At 43.5% G+C, this 24,252-nt stretch overlaps 1 protein-coding gene across 5 annotated transcripts; it reads right to left on the reverse strand.

Moving 5' to 3' along the window:
* Positions 1 to 849: 849 nt before the first annotated feature.
* sema6d (semaphorin 6D) lies at positions 850 to 21,140 on the reverse strand. 5 transcript variants are annotated; one of them, XM_080458174.1, is made up of 20 exons: positions 20,962 to 21,096; positions 14,456 to 14,627; positions 13,779 to 13,890; positions 12,995 to 13,055; positions 12,737 to 12,799; positions 12,532 to 12,633; positions 12,244 to 12,334; positions 11,894 to 12,013; positions 11,473 to 11,561; positions 10,421 to 10,638; positions 10,009 to 10,140; positions 9,300 to 9,455; positions 8,506 to 8,679; positions 8,013 to 8,153; positions 7,702 to 7,779; positions 7,527 to 7,585; positions 6,716 to 6,772; positions 6,000 to 6,182; positions 4,797 to 5,038; positions 850 to 4,710 (listed from the first exon to the last, which is right to left on the reverse strand). In XM_080458174.1, exons 2-20 carry the CDS (start codon positions 14,577 to 14,579, stop codon positions 3,580 to 3,582), a joined length of 3,333 nt encoding a protein of 1,110 aa, XP_080314300.1. In that variant the 5' UTR covers positions 14,580 to 14,627; positions 20,962 to 21,096; the 3' UTR covers positions 850 to 3,579. The 5 variants fall into 5 exon arrangements, with proteins under 5 accessions (XP_080314300.1, XP_080314299.1, XP_080314302.1 ...); XM_080458173.1 differs by lacking the exon at positions 20,962 to 21,096 and adding an exon at positions 19,971 to 20,210; XM_080458176.1 differs by lacking the exon at positions 6,000 to 6,182 and having other exon boundaries at positions 20,962 to 21,140.
* Between the last annotated feature and the right edge of the window lie 3,112 nt (positions 21,141 to 24,252).

Raw genomic sequence — 24,252 nt, forward strand, 5'->3', positions numbered from 1 at the left:
AAGTTACAAGATAGATAAATGTGTGATTTTATTGCCATGTTTGATCAAATTTGTGTCCTTCTTGTTTTTGTATTTGTGCAAATACAGCAAGGCACATTAGTCCATCTAAAGTTCTGTACTTTAGAGGATGTTCATGAGGCATGTCTTATTATATGTGCGAAGGAGAGGTAATTTATAATGGACAATTTAATTATTTTTCAACCAGAAAATTGGATACATGAAAAGTGATTACCCCGCACCCAACCATCACTTCTTTCAGCTTTGTAGTCGCTCAGTCTTATCACAGCCTTATCTGTGCATAACATCGTGCACTGGATGTTTATACTGCACGCATCTAAATGCATGCAAGTACTGGAGAGTGTGTGTGTGTGTGTGTGTGTGTGTGTGTGTGTGTGTGTGTGTGTGCGTGTGCGCTCTTCCCCAGCTCATTGGCGGCTTAGATCATATGCCTCAAGCAATAGTTAGTCCAGATGTTCGGTGTCTACAGTAACATACTACTTTGGAAATGTTCCCACATGCTATCTGGTGTGGCTGGCCCCTAACATCAAAACAACCCAGTTCTAAAAATAGTCATAATCATCCTGGAGACTCTTAGTGTCTCTGATAGCCAGCTCACAAAGCCCAGCCAAAGCACACACAATTTTACCCCTGTGCTTGTCATGCTGTCTATACTGAATGCATATTTCGATTGTTAAGCTATATTGACGAGGCCATAAACATCAGTATTGAAACTTCTCTCATCTGCTGTTCATGCGCACCAGAAGCACCAGACATGAGATAACAAGCTGACTCTTCTACACAAAGTCCTCTGTCCTTCCCAAGGAAAAAACCCACAAAACCACTGTCTGTGCAGTAATGTTTTATTTCAACTATACATGCCGTGTTAAAAAAATCAACAAAAAATATCATGAAACAAAGACCATCATTATTATTTACACATTCACAGTACAACTTTACAACATATCTACACGCTCAAATACTCTGGAGATCATATATACAAGCTGGCCTCTCATGTTGCACAGTACTTAAATCAGAAAAACATGACAAAATCTGGATCATCTGCACATACACCAAGCTCAGACTGAAATATAAAGGCTTCAATTTAGATTGCAACAGAAAAACCTGGTTCATATTGCAATGTACAAGGCAGTTGAGCAGTGTATGTTGAAGTGTATTTGTTCGTGATGTCAGTGTGCATGTGTCAAGTAGAAAAGAGAGCCCAAACACTGGTTTAGATGACAGGCAGAAAGTCTTTACATACAATCATCACTTGTAAACAAAATGTGGCTTTGGGCTGAACAGGCAACTGACACTCTGATAGGATTGCAGAAGTCACCCAAATAATGTAGCAACTGCTACGAGAAATGATCCCTCGGTCTTCCCTACTGGCCAATAGAAACAATTCCTGTCACTGCAATCCCGTGGAAAAACAGATTCTGCATGACCGTCGGCCATGCCAGCGGGTGGCTTTTCATGTGAATACTGTGTTAATACATTGGCTGTGGGCAGGATGTGCTGTGTTGAGCCGACTGCTCCACAGTGCTTGGTCTCACCACCCTACATCCCACTGTCAAGAAAATACATTCACTGCATGGCACCTCTGTGTGGTGGATCAACACCAGTCGTTTCAACAGCGGCAGTAAAACAGAAAAACAAATTTATTCTCCAATAATACGCTTTTAATGTCTTTTTGTATGATTAGCATCCTTGAGAGAAACGTGTCAGTCAATTTGTGTTCCACATCACCAGTTGGGATAAGGTAGTAACTTTCCAACGTCCTGCTGAATTTCAAATTTCTTGAGTAAGAATTGTTTATATATCTTCAGACAGTAACATACAAATGACCAATTGACATCACCAATATTATAGAATTGTAGTATTTTGTTTTGTGAATAAGGCACACGATGCACAGATTCAGGTTCACTTGCCTAAAAATATTTATACTCCATATTTATAGTATTTAAGTATGTACAGGATCTCGTCATTCCCAGCATGACTAATTTGGACACATTGGTACATATTGTGATGATTGTACACTGGCCACTCGCAAAGAGGCTGCACGACAGATGACATAAACGTTGGGCATTTTTCTGGGTTCAGTCTAGCATACTTTAAACAGGATTAATGTAAGAGGGAAAACACTATTATAAGGGGACATAATGGCCTAAATAAAGTCAAAAGCCCTGAAATGTTGTATTCATGTACATGGGCTTCAACCATTGGTGTTGCTTTAGTCTTATATGGTGAGATTATTCAGAAAAATAACAGTAAAACATTACAAAACCAAATCATTTTATTGCAAAAATTGTTGAAGAATGCGATGAGAAATGTATGCATTTTTTCTTAATACCATTGCTACATAAAGACAGAAAACTTTTGAGCCACCAATAAATTTCCTACACACCGGCAGTGGAGGTTAGGGAAAGATTCAGTCTTTGAGAGATGCTTTTTTCCTGTGTATCACTTTTTTAGTGTGTTTGGTTGTATAAAACTGAACTTCTTGGCTTCTGTCTGCAAAATAACACAAATACTCTCACACATGAGTAGATGTACACCCAAATCAGAGTATATCCAAGCCTGGCAGAGAACGAAAATGCACCAAAGACAAACACCTACGCCAAAAACCAATAGCAGCATCTGTACTAAAAATGTCCCAGTGACTTTAAAGAGTCCTTGTTTCAGTTTACACCGAGCATGACCAATGGTATCTCACCCTAACACAATTTCCAGAAACATTACAGACTAACAAAGTATGGTTTAGGCTTGGTTCAAGCAGGTTCAACAAAGACCAGAGAGGAAAAAATATTGTTGAAATGAAAGACAGTGACTCAGGTCTTAAATAGGTCTTAAGGTGCATCCTCTGGCACGTGGCACCACTCTCCATTAATTTGTGTGAAGGCCTAATTTGTGTGCTGTTTTTTCATAAACTGCTTTTCAGTCCACCAACACATAACGAACCTCCGTTTTTGTTTCACATTTGTTCTCTTCTTTTGGTGTTTGAATCAGCTGTTTGCTGTCAAATGTATCTTTAGCAACACACTCACACATACTATGATTATTGATTTACCTCTTGCGAGCCCTCTGCCACTTTTCTTCCATAGGCATGGACTACCTCTCATCTCTGTTCAGTTCACATTAGTGGGAAGACAGTGCTCAAGGGCAGTGACAAATGAGACCCATTCTTCAAGTATTCCACTGTTTTGACCTGGTGCCACACGCACATACGCCGCAGTGGCCCCTGCTGGTGTCCAAAACCACGTACCTAATATGGGAACGGGTAACACCCAAGCCCAGTCACAACTGGGAGCAGCACTGTCCACCGTGCATATCCCATAGCTACCATGACAAGGGAGGGAGGTGGGGTCGAAGAGGCAAAGAAGCCCCAAGGAGTATCTTTGGCCATATGTGTGATTTTCCCTTTCTAATGTGAGTGAACGTGCATATCATTTGAAGGGGGAAAACACCTCAAATTGATACACAAACACACAATAGGCCTCATTCCATTCTCACCCCCCAACCCTCAGGGTTTGAAAGCTCTCCTGTCTAGGCCAGGAGCTCGCTCAAAAGTGTCTGTGGTTTTTAATAACTGTACTTATTGACCACTCGCATCTGTGGAGTCTGTGGTGAAAACCCATTGGGTTTAGGGGGCACATCTGGCTTTAACGATGGGGTCCTTTTAAGCCCCGTTCGGGGGAGTGAGCCATGCCCACTGTAGCTGCTCTGTCGGGATACAGAGGGTGAGTGGGCTGAGTGCAATCCTGTCGCCATCACTGCACCATGAGAGTCAAGTCTAGAGGGGGGTGTCGGGGGCATGTAACCCCCTCTGTTCATACTGTGTTGGCGAGACACAGACACCCCCATGGTTACCCCATTTGGTGCAGTGGATAAGGAGTGCCTATGAGAAGCACTCCGGTGAAGTTGGTACCCCCCTCTTTGCCTCTCCAGGGTACCCCCCATGCTCAGGCTTCCCGTTGGCGTTGTGGGAGTGCTCATCATGGGCACATCAACCCGCTTGGTGGGGCTATGCCTTGGCAGGGAGGAAGAGGGAGAGTACAAGGATGCCTCACGGCTGGGCACCTTGGGGGGTAATTCAGTCAGTTCCTCCATGGGCTCCAGTGTGAGGTGCTGTCTAGGGCGGGGCCCTGAACCCTCCTGAAGAATGGCCTTGGGGTTGGCCACAGAGTCATTAAGGTGTTTTAAAAGGTCATTTAGGGTATTTCTGGCATCAACAGACCTCTTTTGGTCTTTTCTACTTCCTTTTGATTCAGGATTCTTAAGCTTCTTTTCAGATGACTGTGGCAGCGGTAGTGTATCCTCTCCACTGTCAAAGTTAGGATGGTCATGAGTTGCATTGGGCAACACAACTGCACTAGGTATGTGCGAGTGTCCCAGCGCAAGATGATGGGCGTTGGAGTTAGCAGGAGCAGGAGATGAAGGGAGGAACTGGGGACTCTTGGCTGATGAGTTGGACTCCTTACGAGGCCCACTGGATTTCCCATGAGCCCTCTCCCACTGGTTTTTGATGGGCTGTAGGCCTTTCTGCTGAAGCACAGGGGTGGACTCGGGAGTAGGCAGGGCAGCCAGCTCAGGAGGTTGACAGCCATCCCTCAGGATCATGGTCTTGGTGTCACCATTGGGTGTATTCAAATCTTTTCCATTGCTCAGGAGATTGGTGTACAGCTTGGGAGAGTCAATGTTGGTTTGGTACTCCTGTGAATAAAATCAAATGGATATGATAAGTCACATGCCTATATCTTGTTCAGGAAATACAATAAAGTTGTTTATTCTTGCCGTACCTTCACTGGGCTGTCAAAGAGGCCGTTGAGTTTGACAAAGCTTCCGGTGGAGTCGGAGCAGGATGGTGCAGACTCGGCATCCTTGTGGACATGTCTTGGTTTCCGGAGGAATGAGTCTCGGTAGCAGAAAACAATCAGACCAGCCAGGAGAGCCCCCATGAGAAAAGCAGCAAACACGCAGGTGATGAGGATGTTCATGTGGACCATCTGGTTGGTTTCCCCTGCCTGGATGTCCCACACACCTACAAACATTGAAGTAATGGTTAACCTCCGGTGAAATGAGCCAACATGCTCAGTGATGCGTACCTCTCCATTCTCCCACAGCGAAAGTGTTTCCCATTATATATATATATATATATATATATATATATATATATATATAATCCACCCATCTAAACCAAAATGAAGAAGGAATATGGAGATTAGCAGATGCTGTTATGTACCCACACCCATTTTACCATCTTTAGGAAACCCAATATGTTAGTTGAAGAGAGAGAACCTGAAGTGTTGCTTTGACCGTTGCCGCTAGAAGTTTTTTTGTTTTTTTTAATCATGCATCCAGTACCAAAGGGTTAGAAGTGCTCTCCTATCGTAGACAGCAAAATCAATCTTTTCACATAAGATCAGCCAGCAGGAAATTGGTGAGAGGGAAGAGAAGTGGTGTTTATTTTCCAGGTGTTGAGAAAGCTGCTGCTCTACAGAGGGTTTGTTAGTAACCACAGACATTGAAAGAGTTAGTCATCCACCGTGCGGCCACAACAGTGATGTGGCAGTGCAGGTCCAGTCAATGATCTACCAGCCAAGCTAAACTGTCACTAACGCTATCGTTAAAAATCTATACTGCCAGAGAAAAACAAATTGAAAACAAGATCATAAGGAAACTAAAAGAGAATGCCGAGTGTGAGTTGATGCATTCCAAAACAAGTACAAAATAATTTATAAGGAGGAAAAAAAGGTTAAGAGATTATTAATTAAATCAAAGAAAACATTTGAAAAGCAACCTAAAATATTCATGAAAAGAGACTATTAAATTCTGTCATGTTAGGTAATGGAAAACCTGAATAGCTGCCATGGTGTGCATGAATGTGTTTGCATATATGTCCTTATGTGTAGATTCTCATTAAAGTGGCATAGAAAGAGAGTTTCTGGCAGCTATCAGACCAAATCAAAGCAGCATGCTGGCTGCCTCCCTGTGGGCCTTACCCTCTTGGCCCCCTGGGATAGAGTCTAAAGAATGGGAGGTGGCTGGGTCATCCTGCAGCACAAAGCCTGAGCCGTAGAGCTCTGGACCAGGCCCAGAGCTGGGGCTCTGAGTGGGTATGAGTACTGGGGGGAGTATGGGCCCACTGGGCTGGGCAGTGACGGACGATGATGAAAACTCCATGTCTGTGGTGACAAACAAACTGTTAACAAACTGTGCAGATGAGTGTAAAGCACACTGTTACCATCCCAGTTAGTAGGCATAGGCAGAGCGTACAAATGGGATTTTTAAAAAAAACAAACAAACTTGATCACATGTTACATATTCAGTTTTCACATTTGCACATCAATGAAAGTACGTTGTTGTATTTCGACTTGACAATTTCACAGGAAAGAGAAAACAGGGAATACTGATGTTCAAAGAGGAGTTGGTACACAACAGTAAGGATCCCAAAGAGTTGAGCGAAGACATGCAATAAGGTGGATGGATCAGAGCAGGAAGTGATGAATGAAAACAAATAAAGTGAATCAGTGCTGAGAACAAGCACCGACGTTGCCTGGTGGTTCTGTACTTTGTGGAAATGAAAATGAAGCTGGCAAGATTAGCATTCAAGGAGATGCTTGGTAATGAAAAGATGAGTGGTAGCAGTGGTGAAAACAAAGGGTTGGAGATGCTGAACTCAAGGAAAGAAACCATTTGAGTAAAAGATCAAACTAACCAGAGGTAGGGTCGCCAAATGATTTGTAATCTGGCGCTGAAGTAGTGCCCAAAAACGCTAAAAGAATTAAAAGGACAAGAAATCATTATAAGGGAATTCAGAAGTAAAAGAATAAAAAACTAAAACCCCTAAGAGACACCAAGAGTGCAGTTTAGTTGGCTTAACAATGGTGACATAAAGCACTCGCAAATTGTGTCATTTTCTCACTGGAGGCCCTCTGGTTCTGATCAATACTGAGGTTCAGCCTGGATCATGTTTAGCTGGTACAGACGAAGGGACAAAGGCTTTAAAAGTGAAATCAGTAAAGATAAAGTTTTCCAGCCTTGAGATATCATAGGACCTCTTTCATTTGCACCAGTTGAGCATGACCGGGAATTGTACATGTCCATGTTTCTGCCTCACAGGCGGCATTAGTTACAGGTGGCCATGTACTGTATGTAGATGTGTGTTAATACTGCACATAGACTAATGTAGGGGGCAAGTTACTGGAGTGGTTACTGGTGTAAGTGTGCAGGCTCATGGTGTATGTGGAGATGAGTGTGTGTTTCATTTGCATAGTGTGTGTGTGTGTGTGTGTGTGTGTGTGTGTGTGTGTGTGTGTGTGTGTGTGTGTGTGTGTGTGTGTGTGTGTGTGTGTGTGTGTGTGTGTGTGTGTGTGTGTGTGTGTGTGTGTGTGTGTGTGTGTGTGTGTGTGTGTGTGTGTGTGTGTGTGTGTGTGTGTGTGTGTGTGTGTGTGTGTGTGTGTGTGTGTGGAGATGTTTATATGTCTTAGAATAGATGGGATGGCATGGAATGGAAATGAGTTTCATACCTTGACAGTCTCCAAGATGGCCGGTGTTTCCAAATTCAACATCCTGCTCATATCCAGTCCTGGATGCAGCAACAAAAGGAGATTACCAGATGTAAGATTCATAGACAAGTCTGTTAATATGAGTTTCTAATTCATAATATGTTTGTTTGTGTTTACAGCTTGGGCTTGAACTCACAAAACGCTGGGTAGTATCCTCTCACAGGCTCCATGAGTCTTCCAGCCACAATAAGGATCCCTTGATGCAATACAGGACCTGGTACCACACAAACAAACACACATGCACCGTTATAACACTGGGTTTAATGATTCTGGAAAGTGACCTATAATAATTTGTGACTGACTGAACATTAACCACAAGGTATAAAGTAATAGACTGCTATCATTCTCTTTATGACATTTACCAGAAAAACAAAACAATAAAGTCACAAATCTTCACCTGAACTGTATGAGGCACGTTTTAGCCTCCTACACAAACACGTCACTTACTTGTGGCATGAGGAATGCCTTTCACAGCGACTCAGGGGAGCACGGATGACACAGCTTGAAAAGGCAACATAAAGGCTGTGCGCGTCTTTGTCTACATGCAGTGAGAGGACACGCTTGTCATCCTCATGGTTAGACAGGCACCTGGAAAGGGAAGGGAGAAACCTAATCAGACGTCTATCAGATAAGTCTGTCTCTCATTTCAGTCTCAGTAGATTAAATCCCTTGTTAGGTGGAGGAGTCGCATAAAGCTTTTTCTCACAGTTTAGCAGGATTTTAACCTCTGACACGTGACAGTGTGCATGCTCGCTTCTAAAAATAGTCACATAACGCACACACATTCAAACTGTGCATGCACAAAAAGCAGATGCACTCTGCCGTCTGTGCCAGGAAGCTTCACTTTAAGATTTGCTGACTCCTCAGCCAGAGGGCCGGAGGAAGAGAAAAGGGTAACGAGGGTAGACAGAGAATGGGTGAAAAGTGCATGTGTCCCTACTTGGCTCTGTTAAAGATGTCCATTTCCTCCAGTAGCAGGCTGTCATTCAGGGACACAGAAGTGGTCTTGGCTAAAACCTTGAGCACGACACCTGACTCTGATCCTATGAACACCACTGTGTAGTTCTTGTGGGGCCCGGCCTCGTTGTCCACTGCCAGAGCTGTCAGCCTGTACCTTCGAACACAGCAGTGAAGCAGGTGTTACTCACAGCACAATTATCACATATAAAACAGAAATACCGTTTTTTTTAATGCCTACATCTCTTTCACTGTGTAGTTGTTATTCTTTGGCTTGTCAAATTCCTTGAAAGTATTCCTAGTCTTATTAAACTTTCATTTATTGCTGGATATTAATAATAACAGAAATATAAAGAAGGTGTAGCACTGGCTTCTAGAAATAGCAATAAAATTGGTGGTTAAATAAGTAGCTGTAGGGGCCTCGGGAATGTATGTGCATCTGTCTGCGCTGTGATGGACAGTAACCTGTCCATGTGTCTCTTCCCTTCTCCTATTGTGATTGGCTCTAACCTCATGTGACCCTAATTTAGATACAGCAGTACAGAAAATGGCTGAATAAGGCTAATCCATCCATCTACTATGCACAATTTCTCTAAGTTATGGTCATGGGGAGCAAAGGCAAAGACACAGGTACACCCTTACACTTATGAGCAACACAGAGTTACAATTTCATCAAACGGGCATTGTTTTTGTTCTTTTTATCAATGTTAACGGAATCTTAACATAAATATAATGATATGAGTGCTTTGTAAAAACAACAAAGTCTTAAGTATTTACCTCACTCGTGTTCTGGTGAACCAAGGCTCATCCCCAATAGAAGGCACAGCTGTGTCCATGAGGGGGTGCGACTTGATGAACTGCAGGGTATCATCCGGGAACTCCACAGAGCTCTTAAAGGACGCAGCTGGACCATGACCTGCACAGCACCCGGGTCTGGAATAAAGGGGGCGAAAGGTCAAAGATCAGCCGGTATGATCACACACCAGAGAGAGATAATAACTTGTGTTGGAATAGATGGAAAAGTGAAATGAGAAGGTGGGGGATATGGAACAGATGCTTGTTAGGATCACAAAAAGGCCTCAGTAGGAAACATAAAATATGCATCTGCATAGTTATCCTCCATCAATAATTTACCAGCGTAATGAGGTGTTCTGTGGACTTTGTGTTTTGGACACAGGGCAGTGCCACAAATATACATGCTGACTATACACAGCTTAAATATGCAACACATCTAATTATACCAGATTAATTATTTAATCATCAGCAGATGGAGAATGTGTGTGCTGGGTCAAAGCTAATAACCTGGTCCGATACTCCTGAAAAAGATTTGATCTCATTGTGTTTAACCTGGACAAAGAAAAGTGGTAAACAGCTGCTGATCAATGAAAGGCCATGTTTCCAAATACTGCACTATGTTGTTTAATTGTTTTTTGTTTGGTTTGACAAGGTTTAAAAGTTGGGTATTTCTGAAAGAAGGAATTCATACCGAGGTTTAGGCAATTTCTCCTCTGGAAATGGAGTCCACACCGAGTCTGGAGTCTTCTGTTCTTTGAATCGGCCCAGGAAGACTTTCTCTATGTCAGCCATGGAGAAGGCACAAACTGCTGACCCTGGGATACTGCAGACAGAGGGAGGTATGGCTGTGACATCCATGCATCTCCAAACATCTCTATACTCCATACATTTGAAGGCAGAAAGTGTTTCGGCAGCTTTCCTCTTGATTGCGCCAGCAGATTTGCATGTTTGATTTGGCGCAAGTTTTAAGCCGGACGCTGTTCCTGACGTGACCTGAGCAGACGTAACCAGGTCCTCTTCCCTTACCTATAGACCACCACTGCTCCGTACTCTATACAGTTTATTAATAAATATTAAATCTGCGCAGAGCAGCTGAGTCTCACCTGTTCATCTGAGTGGTGAACACTCCCACCACTGAGGGAACCCCATTGATGTCGATGATATCAGTGATGGACTGAAGAACGTCGAAGTAGAAGAAGGACTCCCCCGGCACGGAGCAGTTCAGCCTCGCCTTCACAAAAGATGTCCAGTGCTTTTCCAGCACCCGCTGTGACCCTCCCACGTCATTTTTACAGATTCGAGCCACCCGGGAATACACAACCTACAAAGAGCAGGGGTTTAAAAGAGGACTTAAGGAAGTTGAAGAAGGAGGCATCTCAGTGGATGTCACTAAAAACACTTCAACATGTTGAATAATGCATTTCTCCATCCTGTAGCAACTTGGCACAGATGACTTAACAGACACACACTCTCGTCTTTAACTTAGTGCGTGGAGATTGTTCACCCCGACTGGAGCAAATGTTTAAAAACAGAAAATCCAATGGCCACGACTGACTAAATGCAGCAGCATGTGAAAGTGTGTTAGATTGCACATATTACCAACGCTTAGCGTATAAATGAAGTACGTGAAGCAGCTGGCTTAGGCAGTTTAAATAATTAACCAGTGCAAACCTCCATCAGAGGCCAGGTGTCACCCCAGCATTAGTATGGTTGAAATATTTATTAGCTGGTGGCTGATGGAGGATGCCGGCTTCCTGTGGCATGGCCAGACAGCTCAGGATGAGGCATGGTCAAATCTGAAGTTGGCTTCAAACACGGACCATCCTAATGCCCTCTGCATGTGTGTGTGTGTGTGTGTGTGTCACAGGAAAAGGCAGACACAAAGCGTGCAATCTCTGCGAGGCAAATCCCCTGACTGTGTAATGGTTTTACATTAGTCTAACATTCCTCTGAAACACTGGTGGTGGAAATTTCTTGTGCATTCAAATGTGATGTTGTGTCATCGCCTGAATGGGCCCCATTACCACTGGGCCCATTTGTGGCAGGAACACACGCGCTGAGGGAGGTGTGAGGATTTTTTTTTGGAAGGAGGCCTGCATACTGGATCTGTGTGGACTATGTAATGCTTTACAAATCGGCAGGTGTGCTGTCTTACCTTTCCCAGATTGCTGTGCTCCACTGCAATCTCTCTGTAGAAAAAGTACACATAATTCCCATACTCTGCTGCGTGCAGGAAATGAGGTTCTGAAGGAGAGACAGAGGCAAAGAGTTGAAGTGTATTTCTGCACCGTCACCACCACTGTGCATGTTGAATATTTCAGGGATTTGTACAAGGCTGTATATGACTGGGAGTGACCTAGATTGCCTGGGAGAGAACAGGCCATATCCCCATGGAGCTTGGCAAGGCAGGAGAGCTCTCTATCACTCCAAAAACAGCGCTGACAGCTCCGTGCATACGTATACCATACCAAAACACTGTGCGCATTTAGTTGGCTGGCAGGTAGACACATGCATCTCCAGGAAAGTAACAAGAGAGAGGCATAAAGATTCATAGTGATGAAGAGGCATTCACGTACCTTTCAGCCATTTAGAGTCATATTTGATGGTTCTCAAGGCTGATCCATCACCCATACTGCGATAGATGACAGAATCACTGGCCTGGAAGTCAGCTACAGTTGCAGAATACAGTTTCCCCTCTGAAAAGAAAGCAGAAACATTGTCTAAAAAAGCTGGAATACACTGCTCTTCAATTCTTTGTTGTTTCTCCTCTCTTATAAAGCTTAATTGGCTGAGTTGTTATCGCTGCAGGCACAGTTTCACAGTGGCAAAGAGACAGAGGTGATAATGAGAGCATAAGTAGGAACACATTACTTTTTCTTCAGCAGGACTATCTGCATGTGTGGGATGGTGTGTGTTTGACCCATACCAGCAAAAAGGGCAACGTTGGTTTGCTTGGAGTCAAATGGGCACCGTGCCAGCCCATTGATCTCTTCCCCATCAAACTCGAGGTTATCCAGCTGTAGAGGAACAAAGCAATCACCCACACATTAATGGAGGGTTGTCAGGAGATACAATTAAAAAATGAACACACACTAAAGAACCAGCAAAAATGTAAATTGGTCATATGACTTTAGTCAAATGTATTTATAAAGGAAAATGAAACAAAGGGTGTGCTACTCAAAGTACTATCTACATGGTATAATCCAATACTGACCCTGTAGTATCTGCACATGGGGTTGAAGCCATTGGTACCGCAGATAAACACCAGGTCATCATTTCTGGGTACAAGCACTTTGATGAAGTTGTGGCACTCGTCCTGCCAAACAACAGACAGCGTGTGAGTTTTTAAATTTTTTTTTTTAAAGAAGCAGAAAACAAGGAAAATAAAGCTATGTGGCCAATGACGTGTTTATACGTACTCTGTGTTTTCCTTTGACAGCACACATTTCTCTGTCATCTTGTCCTGATCGCCAGGTTAGCTTCTGTAAAAGAAAATGCTCTTAGACACTTGCATGACAGAAAAATACACAGACACACACACACACATAGACAGTTGCCCCCTTCTTCCACTCTATCGTTTTACAACCTGTCTAGTTTGTGATGAACGGGCTTGTATTTTCTATGGAGCCCTTTTACTGTTTGTGGATAGAGGGAGCAGCTTGTGGCAAGAATCTTACCCTGTAAGGAATGATCTCATTCCTGTAGGACTCTCTCAGACTGACAAGGTACACCTGATCTCTGTGGACAAACAAAAACCATACATGCAACTCATTGATACAGCACAACTAGGAATCCATCGTCTTAACATTCACACGGCTGGCAAAAACATTTTTTTTCCATCAGTAGATGCATTGTGATGCATGGTTCTCAGCTCATTTGCACTGTTTCCTGATTTATTGATTTGCTATTATGTGCAGTTTTCTCAACTATACTTGTCACTAGAGTGAATCATTCATGATGAGGTATTTATATGAGCTGGTTCTAGCAGGACACAATCTGATTTCGTCATTCGATTAAAAAAAAAAAAAAAAAAAGGAAATACAAACGGACACATTGTGCAGGAGTAAGATCCACCTGACAACACATATGTATAAATGTGTTGCTGATTACAGGATCTCCAGAGGAGGGAGTTTTACACTGAATATGTCAAAGTGATTTCCTATAACAATATTAGCGCTCTGCTGCCGGATTAATCCCAGTGCCCGTAAATATCAAAAAGACATGTAAAGATGCCAAGAATTCCCTGACAGCATGCAAGTCAGGATGATAGACGTCTTTCTAGGATCAATACCGGCACTATATACATCAGATGCAGGCCTAAAGGCCACAGATCTAATAACACTAAGAGCTTTTCCCTTCTTATGCCACTGTTTACCTGCCAAAGAGTGAATGAGTGTGTTGGGATGGAGGGACATGTGAAAGGGAAAGAAAAAAGATAGAGATAGTCCGTGCTGGATTTACCTGCCAGCAATGAACAGTGTGTCCTGTATCTTGGTCATCAGCTGAAAGTCGAGACGATGCTGTGACTCGTTGCCAGAGGGCCTGCCTCTGAACACAGGGTACCTCCGTGAAACTGCAAAGACATCCAACACACACACACACACACACACTGTTAATAGGAAATTACCAGACACTCCTGCACAGATAAATAACACTGCCCCGTTGCTCTATTTAACTCTCCTGTACTATATGCACATTGATATGCTGTGCATGTGGTTTATAACAGCCCTCCTGCAATTAGGGTAATGGCACAGCAAATACAAAGGAATACTCTATATCGTCCACTATCAGATCTACGTTTCATTGTGTCTGTTAGGTAATAGCTGCTTATGTCAGCATATCTCTCTGTTGTACCAGTACATCACAGAAATGAAAATGAAATCCACTTTAGGCTACGACTGACCATATCCCAGATTGATTTTATTAGCATGGCATGCTGTGTAATGAACTGCCGACACAGACACGAGAGAGGACGCTGCCAGCATTTGTCTCAACTCGGTGTGTAGCAATATAGTGACCGGAGTGTGTAAAAAGTATATATTAGGGATTTCTGATGCTTGTTCAGTGACATTGCAACAACTGTAATCCCCCCCCCCCCCCCCCCCATCCCTGCTGAGCTCATTTGCGTGTGCACTCACAGTGTGCGTCAACGACATCGAGGGGTACGGTGTCCTCCGGGAAGCTGACTGCGAGGAGAGTGCGTGAAGCTGTCAGCAGCAGCAGCAGCAGCTCACTGAGCAGAAGCACAGCTCTCTGGCCCATGGCTGCTCACAGACGACACTTCCTGTTTCACACTGGTGGAGATGTTACCTGGAAACACACACAAAAAGAACAAGCTTTTGTTGCTTTAACATGTCATAAATGTCATGTCCTGCTGCATACTCTTATTGTAGGCCCAATTTGAACACAGGAACAACCAAATGCTTGTTGCTTACTATGTAAGTAAAACACAAACTTAACGGCTATGAAATATGGTTGCTGTTTTATTGATGACTGAGCTTTCAGACACAGTGCTTGGCGTTTCCCCTCTACCGTTCCCTGCATCTGCTGTCTGAGGGAAGGTCAGCCAAATGACCGGTGGGGTGTCTCAGTGTGTGTTGGATGCGGCGGAAGTCCACTCTGTTAGAAGCGTGGCAGGCCTGCTGTCTCAGTACATCTGTGCTCTGATTGGTTTGTACTGGGCCAGCTCAACACTAATCAGCACATTGCAACTTCATCACCATCACTTGCGCGGCCTCTGCTCTGACCTTAGCGGACTGCCATCAGCGATCTGTTTGTTGTTATTGCCTCTCGCCTTTCCTCGGGGCCTCTGTGCTTTATTGCAGTGCAGTGATTCACTCATGGTTGTATCATGGCTTTCTTTTTGCGATCCAATTGTTATGACGCGGTAGAAGTTTTTGTGGATGATAGTTTGTGCAGCATGTGATGACAGACATGATATGCCAACAACTACATTGGGAATGATTAACTGCGGGAGTGGCAGGGGCTTAGTGTGTACGTTAGTGTGTAGAGGAGTACTTTAGAGACAGGCTGTGTCTGTGCATATTAATGATCGGTGTACATTCAAATATTTATAAGGCAAACAAATTATTCATGCAGGCAAAGCCTGAACGGATATAAACAATTTACTGGGAGACGTCACACAGGCAGAGGGATGGATTAGCTCGGAGCACACTGGGATGCACACACATACACACGGTTGCACATACATAATCACTCTTTCAAATAGTGTAATGCAAAGGCTGGTGAGTGTGTGTGGGTGTGCATGCACATGAACACTCACACACCATATTGACTCATTTTTCAATTAGCCCCAAAGCACACCTGCTCCAGTGCTGTCTGTGAGCCCTGCCTGCCAAGCCATTAGTGTTTTGATTGATCCACACAGGAAACATGGCAGATCAGCAGCCAGAAGGGGCAATCTATGGACTTTACCGTATTGCTGTGGCCACATGAGTACGCTGTAACTCTTAAGTCTGGTTGATGCACTAATTCTGAACTGCTTGAAAATCCTTTATTCCAAACAATAAATAAACTATAACACATATGGCTGTGAAACGAATGAATCATAACACACTTGGCTGTCATGCAGTAAATTATGCAATGAGAGATGCTTACCTGACAACAACAATACAAAACAGCATGCCAGCTGTGTGTAAGTATATGTTCTACACACGCACACACACACACACACACACACACAAATAAATTTGATGCACAACATTTCTGCCAACATGCTGATATGAAGTATGATGTGTTTTTTTTTTCCAGGCACTTCTCATCCAATTTTGGTCTCTGGAGTTACAGTATGATGATGTGTCACTTAAAAGAGTGGAAATGGTGGTGAGCTGGAATTAGGGTAATGCCAACGTGTTTTAGTAATCAACAGTGTGTAATCACGGCTGTTCAGAGGGATGCTGAGGGCTTTGAAAGAGCAATGTCATTATGGCAGTAATGGAAGGCCCGGATCAGACGCCGCTTCATCTCAATTAGTCCACTTAATAGTTAAATTACAGGCTTGATGTTTTGACAAAATAATAAGATATTATGAAGGCTAAGAGCTTGTTTTTCTCCTCCTATAACTGCAAACATCAATAATGCTGGACCGATCACTAATTCTAATCTACACACAAATAAATCTCTGCCCACAAAAGACCCACAGATCTATGCCCACGAGCTCCCAGATCTATAGAGAAACACTTAATCTAAATAAGAAATGATGACACCACTCTGAAAAGAGTGTTCCTCAAAGGCATCACAGCTCCTTCTTTTTTTTTTTTTTTACTGGCTGCCTCAGATGCACCTGCATCAACAATTGTGCCATGGTAACCCGTAATAGACTGACGTTCTACCCTGGACCAGGAATAGAGACCACATGCTGGACATGTGGTATCAACATAAAAACAACAGGTAAAATAAGAAGAATTTAGAGGAGTTAATAAATCAACCCCTATGATGCTTTAATACAGGCTGTAGGCAGTGCTCAGATCCCAAACCTGGCTGAATTCACAGGTAAATAATTTCCTCACTTGACAAAATGTACAGTCCTGCTGTTTCTCACCTCTTCAAAAGCTCTCAAATTCACACCGCTTTTTTTCTTCTGCCCTTCTCCTTCACTAAACAAATCTGGAGAGAAAAAAAATAATACACTCCAAGGAGAGGCAGAAGCTCATCTCCCATGATTCCTTGCACGGTAATAGCCACAGTGCGGCAGCGGAGGCTTTCCTCAGTAACTTTAACGTAAAACAGAAACACAAGACATCCAGAGGTCAGTGATCTAAAATTACTTCTCAATCTCTCGTGAGCCCAGCATGTTTTCTATTGACTATATATATAGTTTTTTTTATACTCTATGGTTCATGCCCTCCAGTGTGTGTGTGTGTGTGTGCGTGTGTGCGCACACATATGGGCCTCAACAAGCCTAGAGATGATGGGCTTGTCACGCAACTCCAGAACCATTCAGTCTTGCCTCACTCTACCTCTGTTATTACAGGCTTTTCAATGTCCTACGACCACGCACTTTCCCTGCTGATGTTGTTGGCTCAGGCCCATGGTGTTAAACATGGGGAAGGGAGAGGGGGAGGGGGATCTTGTGGCTTGCTATTTCTGCTGATGGTGGGTGTCGGGGTCTCTAGCCCAATTCTGATAGTTACAGCTCAAGCTTTAGTGTTTCCAGCTTAAAATGACAGATTAACACATATACTCCTCTTAGCTGTGCTTTCACTGGCATATGTAAGCCATACAGTCTCCTCCACTGCAGGACTGAGTGGATGTGTTTTTGTGGGGAGGTCCTATCGGGAGGAATTGGGGATAATAAAAGGATGGCAAACAACAGTGGTGCGTGAGGTTTGGTAAAGTGTGTGTGAATGCGATGGGTGGATGTAATCCCAGCAGAACAATGGCTGTTCCTGCTTGAGGCAGCTAAACTTGTCATCTTGCACCACACTGAGCTGTAAACCAAACAGCACAGGGAATCAGATAGCCCAGGCGTTCAGTTTCAGGCATTTCAATCCTCGAACTTAATGCGTGTGCGTCTTGTTGTTTAAGAAAGACTGCGTGACAGTCTGTCCAACCTGGATCCAGTCCTGGATGTGTCCTATAATCAAGATTTAGCCACACAGGAGAGCGAGCCAGCAAAATGATTAGAGCTGCTGCCACACAGGCCCGGAAATGATTGCTATGCTTTTTCCCACTTCAGTAATAACCACTACCCCCAATCGCGTGCTATTTACCTAAGGATCATCTCAGAGGGGCTTGGTTGGACTTGTTGCTTCAGAGATTTGGCAAGAGGCGACTGCACCACCCTAAACGGTGCTTCGCTCTATTTCTTCTCTACCTTGGCAAGAGGAGGAGTGAAACAGGAGAGAGGCTGTTCTCAGCGGTAGTTTTGCTGTGGTGGAGCACAATGGGGCCTGAGTTGCAGGTGTGATCAAGAAACAAAAGGGGCTTTGGGCAACTCCACACAATGGAGCCCCACCCCCGGTCAGTGGACCCATCTTTAGAAGAGCTGTTTTTTTGGGGGGATCCCAAAAGGGACTTCTGTCAGGAACAAAGGAAACTACATAAACACGCCGAATCCAAATGGTGCACACAGCGTCAAACTTTTAAAACTCAGGTTATTAAGTACTAAACAGTATGATTTGTGAGGAGCAGTTTAGGGGACCCATAAGGTTACACAAGGTTAATACTGATCACTGTATGGTTTAATGGTGGTTGTTCTGGGGTTACAGCCGGCTGTGGCGGAGGTTAACGGTGGTCGTTCTGGTCACCGAGTTCTGACCCTGTGGCCACTGAGGCGAAGTGAGACACGCCAGCCAGCTGTGCTGTCAACAAACCCAAAGCTGGTTCTGATGTTTGACCAGGCTGTAAGTGTGGCGCTCCTGCCAATATTTAATTTGTAATTTCAGAGGTAGAAATAAACTCTCTGATGTCTGCGAGTTCAAACGTTCTGGATTTTCGGGGAAACGGGCACATCTTCCTTTATACTTTAGGCTTCCCTGCTGTGTGAGCAGAACACTAACATTTTGGCTACAAAACGAAATTATTAAGTTTACCTGACCAAAAATAAATAAATATTGCACACAAAATCACAATTTCTAATGACCACTTTAAAGAAACATTTAAAAATTCTTATCCTGCCTATTTTCTTTTTATACTATCACTTTCTTTTGAGCTCCAAAAACTACCCCAACCTTCATACCTGTAAAACTTCTCGAGGAAACACATGAACCATCAGATGCTTCTTTTTTTTTCAGTGTCTTCATTCGCTTCTTTATTTTTTTTTTCCTCCCTCCAAGTGTTGCATGTGTGCCTTCCGCTCCCGTTTTGCGCACACAATCCACGCAGCAGCCCGGGATCTAATGCTTGCTTTGTGCGGACAGAGGGGGCATAAAGGCATTCAAGTTTTGTCCGTGGTAAATCTTTTCAGAGCCCTTTAGTCCACATGTAGGACTCATACAAAAGACAACAAAGGCGCGGGGGACAGCGGTGGAGTGACAACAGTGATGGGGCTGCGTTTTAACTGCCTCCACAGCACTTAATGCAAGCGCACAGGGCTGGGCTTCCATTCCGCTCTGCCTCCAAAAAAAAAAAAGGTTACCAGCGCTTCATCTATCTACTATCTAATGTCAGAATACCCAATATAATGATGGAAATAGGTTAAATGCACTAAATAATGAGCGAACACAGACTTTCTGGCAATGTGCCAATCATGTTTTATTGTTTAACAACCTCCGTGTGTTTGCCTGTCAAATAAGGTTATCTTTATTCCAAGGCGGTGTGAGCATGGGTACAAAAACAAGAAAATACCTTCATTTGTGCCTTGAAACGTGTGAGGTGACTCACAACAATAAGACAGATGAGCTATGATGATTTCAACTAAAACAATATAGACACTTTTTTTTCTGTATAATAGGCTTTAACTCTCCCAGTTTAGTCGTGCCTGTTTGAAGGTTTTCAGCAGAGTATTTTGAAATACGCGACTCTTTTGCATATATTTTGTTCACAAAGTCGAGAAAAGAAGCGCGATGTGTGTCCTCTATCAGGTCCAAGGTCCACATTAATACTACAACACTGTATATGAAGAGGACAAAAAGAAAAGAAAAAGGAAAGTCTCCACTTTATCCATAATTAAAATTTACCGAGGACACCTACCTCAAGTATCCGAAATCACACGTGAATGGGGCAGTCCGACTGAATATCGTATTCCTTTGGTAATCCATTTGCGAGCAAACACCCAGCACGTAATATTCCTGTTATTCTGAGCTCCATCCGGACACCACTTTTCTCTCTTTTCTTATTTGATCCAGTTGCGCACAGATTTGCGCTCCGCTCGCCGCCGCACGGTGAGCGTTCAGCTGTGCCTGCGTCTCCGTCCCCGGGCCCCTGCGCTCTGATGAGTGATCTTCAAAAGCTCTGCCACGACCACGCAGCCCCCTCCCTCCGTACACCGCTACACCAGCCTCCCCCCTCTTCTCTCTCTCTCTCTCTCCCACCCCCTTCCACTACGATTAACTTTGGAAACCAGAGGGAAAAGACATAAACATTAACGATGCGCTATCCTCGCCACCACGCTCTCTGACTTCACGTGTGATCAACTGATTTAAAACGCGCGTGCAGGAAACGCGCTGCAGCGCACATCCAACACAACAATTACATTTACGCACAACTCCACTCTAATTGCACTTGTTTTTTTTTCTTCTTTTTCCTTAAAACACCGATCATATAACTTTGTATGATGCCAGAGAGCTTGCACTAATAAAGATGACTGCAGTCTGAATAGGAAGGCGACTTTCCTGCAAGGAAAACGCACAGTAAACAGTTTTATTTTATGGTTTCCCCTCTATTGCTTCGCTTTGCAACACGCTTCCAAAACCGGGGATAGATTCATTTTGTCAGCTCTATGAGGAATGAATGGAGACGGGGCACGAAGTGCGAGTAAAAATAGTCCCAACCTGAACTATTTCTGTCCCGCAACCATCAGTTTTGCAGAGCGGCATAGCGACGTGGTCAGAAGAAATATTGTGTTTCCCAGTAAAGACTTCTCTCTAGTTTTTTTTTTTTCTCTCTTTCTTTCTTTCTGTCTTTCTCCCCTCGACTTTCACTGCACAACAAAGTATATCCAACGCAGCTGCAAAGGACTCACCTCATCGGAATGGATTATTTTGTATCCGTTTGCGTTGGTGTAAATCCCAGGAATAAAAAAAATAATAATAATAACAATTTGCGAGTCGTAGTGAATCAACTTCTCCTGGCTGCGAGAAAAACAAACTAAAGCTACGGCAAATGGTGTAATTCGACCCGTGCTAAGTCAATCCATCCAGTGAGAGGACCGCAGCCTACCAATAAGCTGCGCTCTCGCTTCAGTCCCTCCCCCACCGGCCATCTCTCCTCAGTTGGTTTGGGCTCCTCTGCTGTGCTCTGGCTTCCTCCCTTTCTTTCCTAAACCCCGAAGAGAAAGAAAACGCAACCCCCGCTCTCTCCCTCCCACATCTCCTCCTGTGTGACCCCGTATTGCCACCGCCCCCCCCCCCTCTCTGTTAGACCCCCCCATCCCCCAACACCAAGTCAGCAAGAGCGCTGAGTTAAAAAAAAAAATCATTTCAGCGAGTCCACTGCTTAGTAAAAAAAAAAAACACAGCTTTGGACATGTTTGGGTTTAAAGAAGAGATTTAGCACAAATCTTCGACTTCAGCTCAGCATCATGCTGCAGATTTTTCTCCATGAAAAGTGAGGCTACTATTAATCACTTTCAAGCAAAAGTTTGTGCCAAATTACTTTGCAAACTCCAGTTTCTCTTAAAGTTAAGCTTTGGTGTCAAAACACATTTGCCACATGCATATATTAAGTTAAAGAACAGTGCACAGTGTACTGAATGCATTAATTCTCTTTGGCAGGGGTGTTAAACATAGGGCCTGTGGTTCAAATCCTGTTGGAGGTTCCAATCAGGTGTCACATACTACTTTAAATCCTAATTTTTTAAATTCTTACTCGGGCAAACTGATTTTGCTGGAAAATGTTTTTGAATTTGTGGACTTACACACATGCTGTTGTTTCAGCGATGTTTCGTGAACAAGTTTGAACAAAAAACTCAGTCTATGGTCAGATCTAGTCAGATCTTGTGTTTATTCTCTTTGAGAAAAAAAAAGTATAGGACACTGGTTTTGCATGATACAAAGTGAAAAAATGTAAAAGGCTTATGGCACATTTTCTGTAAAAGTAACTACTGTTTCTAATTAATTTTCTAGGAAATGAAATGTTTTTTAAGACATAACACAAAACTGAGACCTGAGCTTGAATGCTGGTCATGCACCAGCGAAATTTAGCGATCTTAGGCCCTGTTTACACGACAACGTTTCACGTGACAACACCTAATCCGTTAAAAAAAAGGAGTGTGTTAACGCTACAGCAGCGGACACAGAGACAACGATGTAGTTAGTATGCCGGGCCACAGGAGGGCGCTGTTGCTTGATTTCGTAATGAAACTACACAGACGTGTGCAGAGAACAATACATAATGAACATGAAGAAAATGGAGAGCACCCGACATCCGCATGGACTGATGACGCATCGGACGCTATCAGGGGTGAGTCTCAACTATTAAACAACTGATCTGGACGATAAAACTAGAATACGGACCGCGGGTAATATCACGACGCGGCCGCCATGTTTGTTTACAACTGGATGAGCGCGGGGGGGGCGGGGGATCCACATGTGCATTTAGAGAGCTCTTAGCCTCCGGCAGTTTCTGCAGGTGGGAATAGCCACAGTGAAAGAATCTTTCCACCTTGGGAGCCGGATTAAAAACTTCGTGAATACAGTGCATCAGCACACTGGTGTCGTGTCAGCGGACCCCCCAAAAGTGAAGAAAGTTTTGCGCATACACTCGTATTCGTTGGCATGCAAACGGGGCCTCAATGACAAAGGAGCACTAGCATTAAAGATTTACCACAACAGTAAATGTGATTAGATATATTCTGGTGGACACAAAATGCTATAAATGGAGGGAAAATACATTTCACTGCATTTAGCATTATAGTTAAAGATGGAATAATGTTGTAATTCCCATTGCTTTTCTTAAAAGTTTTCAAAATGTTCAGGCTTTTAATGAAGGTATATTGCCTTAAATGTCAAATGTCATGGTGTGATTTTACGGATGGACTTTAATCATAGATGAGTACAATATACAACATCTAATCAACTTCTAAAATCATAGGCCTCATTGTGTCGCCACAATTTCAATTAAAATGTTTTCATGTGTAGTTTTGAAGCCCAAAATTTTATTAATTTAACATAGAAAATGATATCAAACATCAAATAGAACTAAACTAATCGACTTTTCTTGTGATTGACTACAATTCAAACAATTTAACAATAGAGCACAAATTTGAATCTCTCTTTCCATCTCTGGGTTTATTCATTGGGATTCTTCATGTTGTATGTAAATCTCAACCTCGGGGAGAGCATTTCCTGTATGCATGTGAAATTGAAGTCGCTGTTGGATGTGACTAGTTGGTGCAACCAGGTCTGCAAGGCCGGACAAAGGAGACTCGTTTACACCCCATTAAAAGAACGGGTTAGCAGATGTGTGAGAAGCTCTTCCACATGAGCGTCGTCATCCACAAGTGTACACACTGCTGACAGCCCCCATTATGAGCTGCGAAAGTAGGATCTGCATCTCAATGCTCACTAAGGAAACACAAGTTTGCACTGCTGATCTGCCTGATCCTGGCTGGGTGCTCCTTGCATGTCTTTGTCCACGCTCGCCCCTCACTCATCCCACCCTCTTCCTCCTTTTTTATTTGTAGTCACCGCGCCTCAATATCCTTCCTCTTCATTTGACAGAACCTTTGTTTGTCCTCACACTTCCTACAGCTCTGTCCAAACTCAACAAGGTTGTTTTCCAAACTGATAGACTCCGGTTTTTGGTCTATGTGATATTTAGCTCTTTCCTTCTCGTATATGACACTTTAATTTGGACACTCAGTGTCTTTTTTCTTGGGTTACTTCTGTGTGCTGGCCCTTTATCCTGTGGGGACTGAATCAGCATGAGATGCTACGTGGGAGAAGATGGATAGATCAATGCGTCTAAGGTTCGCCAGATGCAGGTCTTGAGTGTCACATTGGATGAATAGATATATGGATCCCATGGTGCCTGTGTGTGATTGGTGGACCCATTGATTGGCCCTTCCCCCCCCCCCCCCCCCCCCCCCCCCAGTGAATCGGTGCTTTTATTGGCGGTGTAATGGCTTTGTTACGCCATTTCTTTAGGTTTTGATGACTGTTGGTGCATGACCACTATTGTAGTAATTTGTAGCAATTCAGACTTAATTTTCTATCACTTCGTAAGATTAATGAAAGAGTAATTTATGATTTTTTCCCCCACTTCCAATAATGAGAATGTTGCATACAGTGATGTTTTTTTTTTTTTTTTTAAT

This window comes from Lipophrys pholis (genome assembly GCF_963383615.2).
Source record: "Lipophrys pholis genome assembly, chromosome: 2".
Classification (NCBI taxonomy): Eukaryota; Metazoa; Chordata; class Actinopteri; order Blenniiformes; family Blenniidae; genus Lipophrys; species Lipophrys pholis.

Coding starts and splice junctions, on each gene's coding strand:
- sema6d (XM_080458174.1), bottom strand. CDS start 14,579: ATGGGCCAGAGAGCTGTGCTTCTGCTCAGTGAGCTGCTGCTGCTGCTG. Junction 10,639..11,472: donor AGCACAGCAATCTGGGAAAG/GTAAGACAGCAC, acceptor TGCTCTTTGTAG/GTTGTGTATTCCCGGGTGGC. Junction 7,780..8,012: donor AGGCATTCCTCATGCCACAA/GTAAGTGACGTG, acceptor GTGTGGTACCAG/GTCCTGTATTGCATCAAGGG.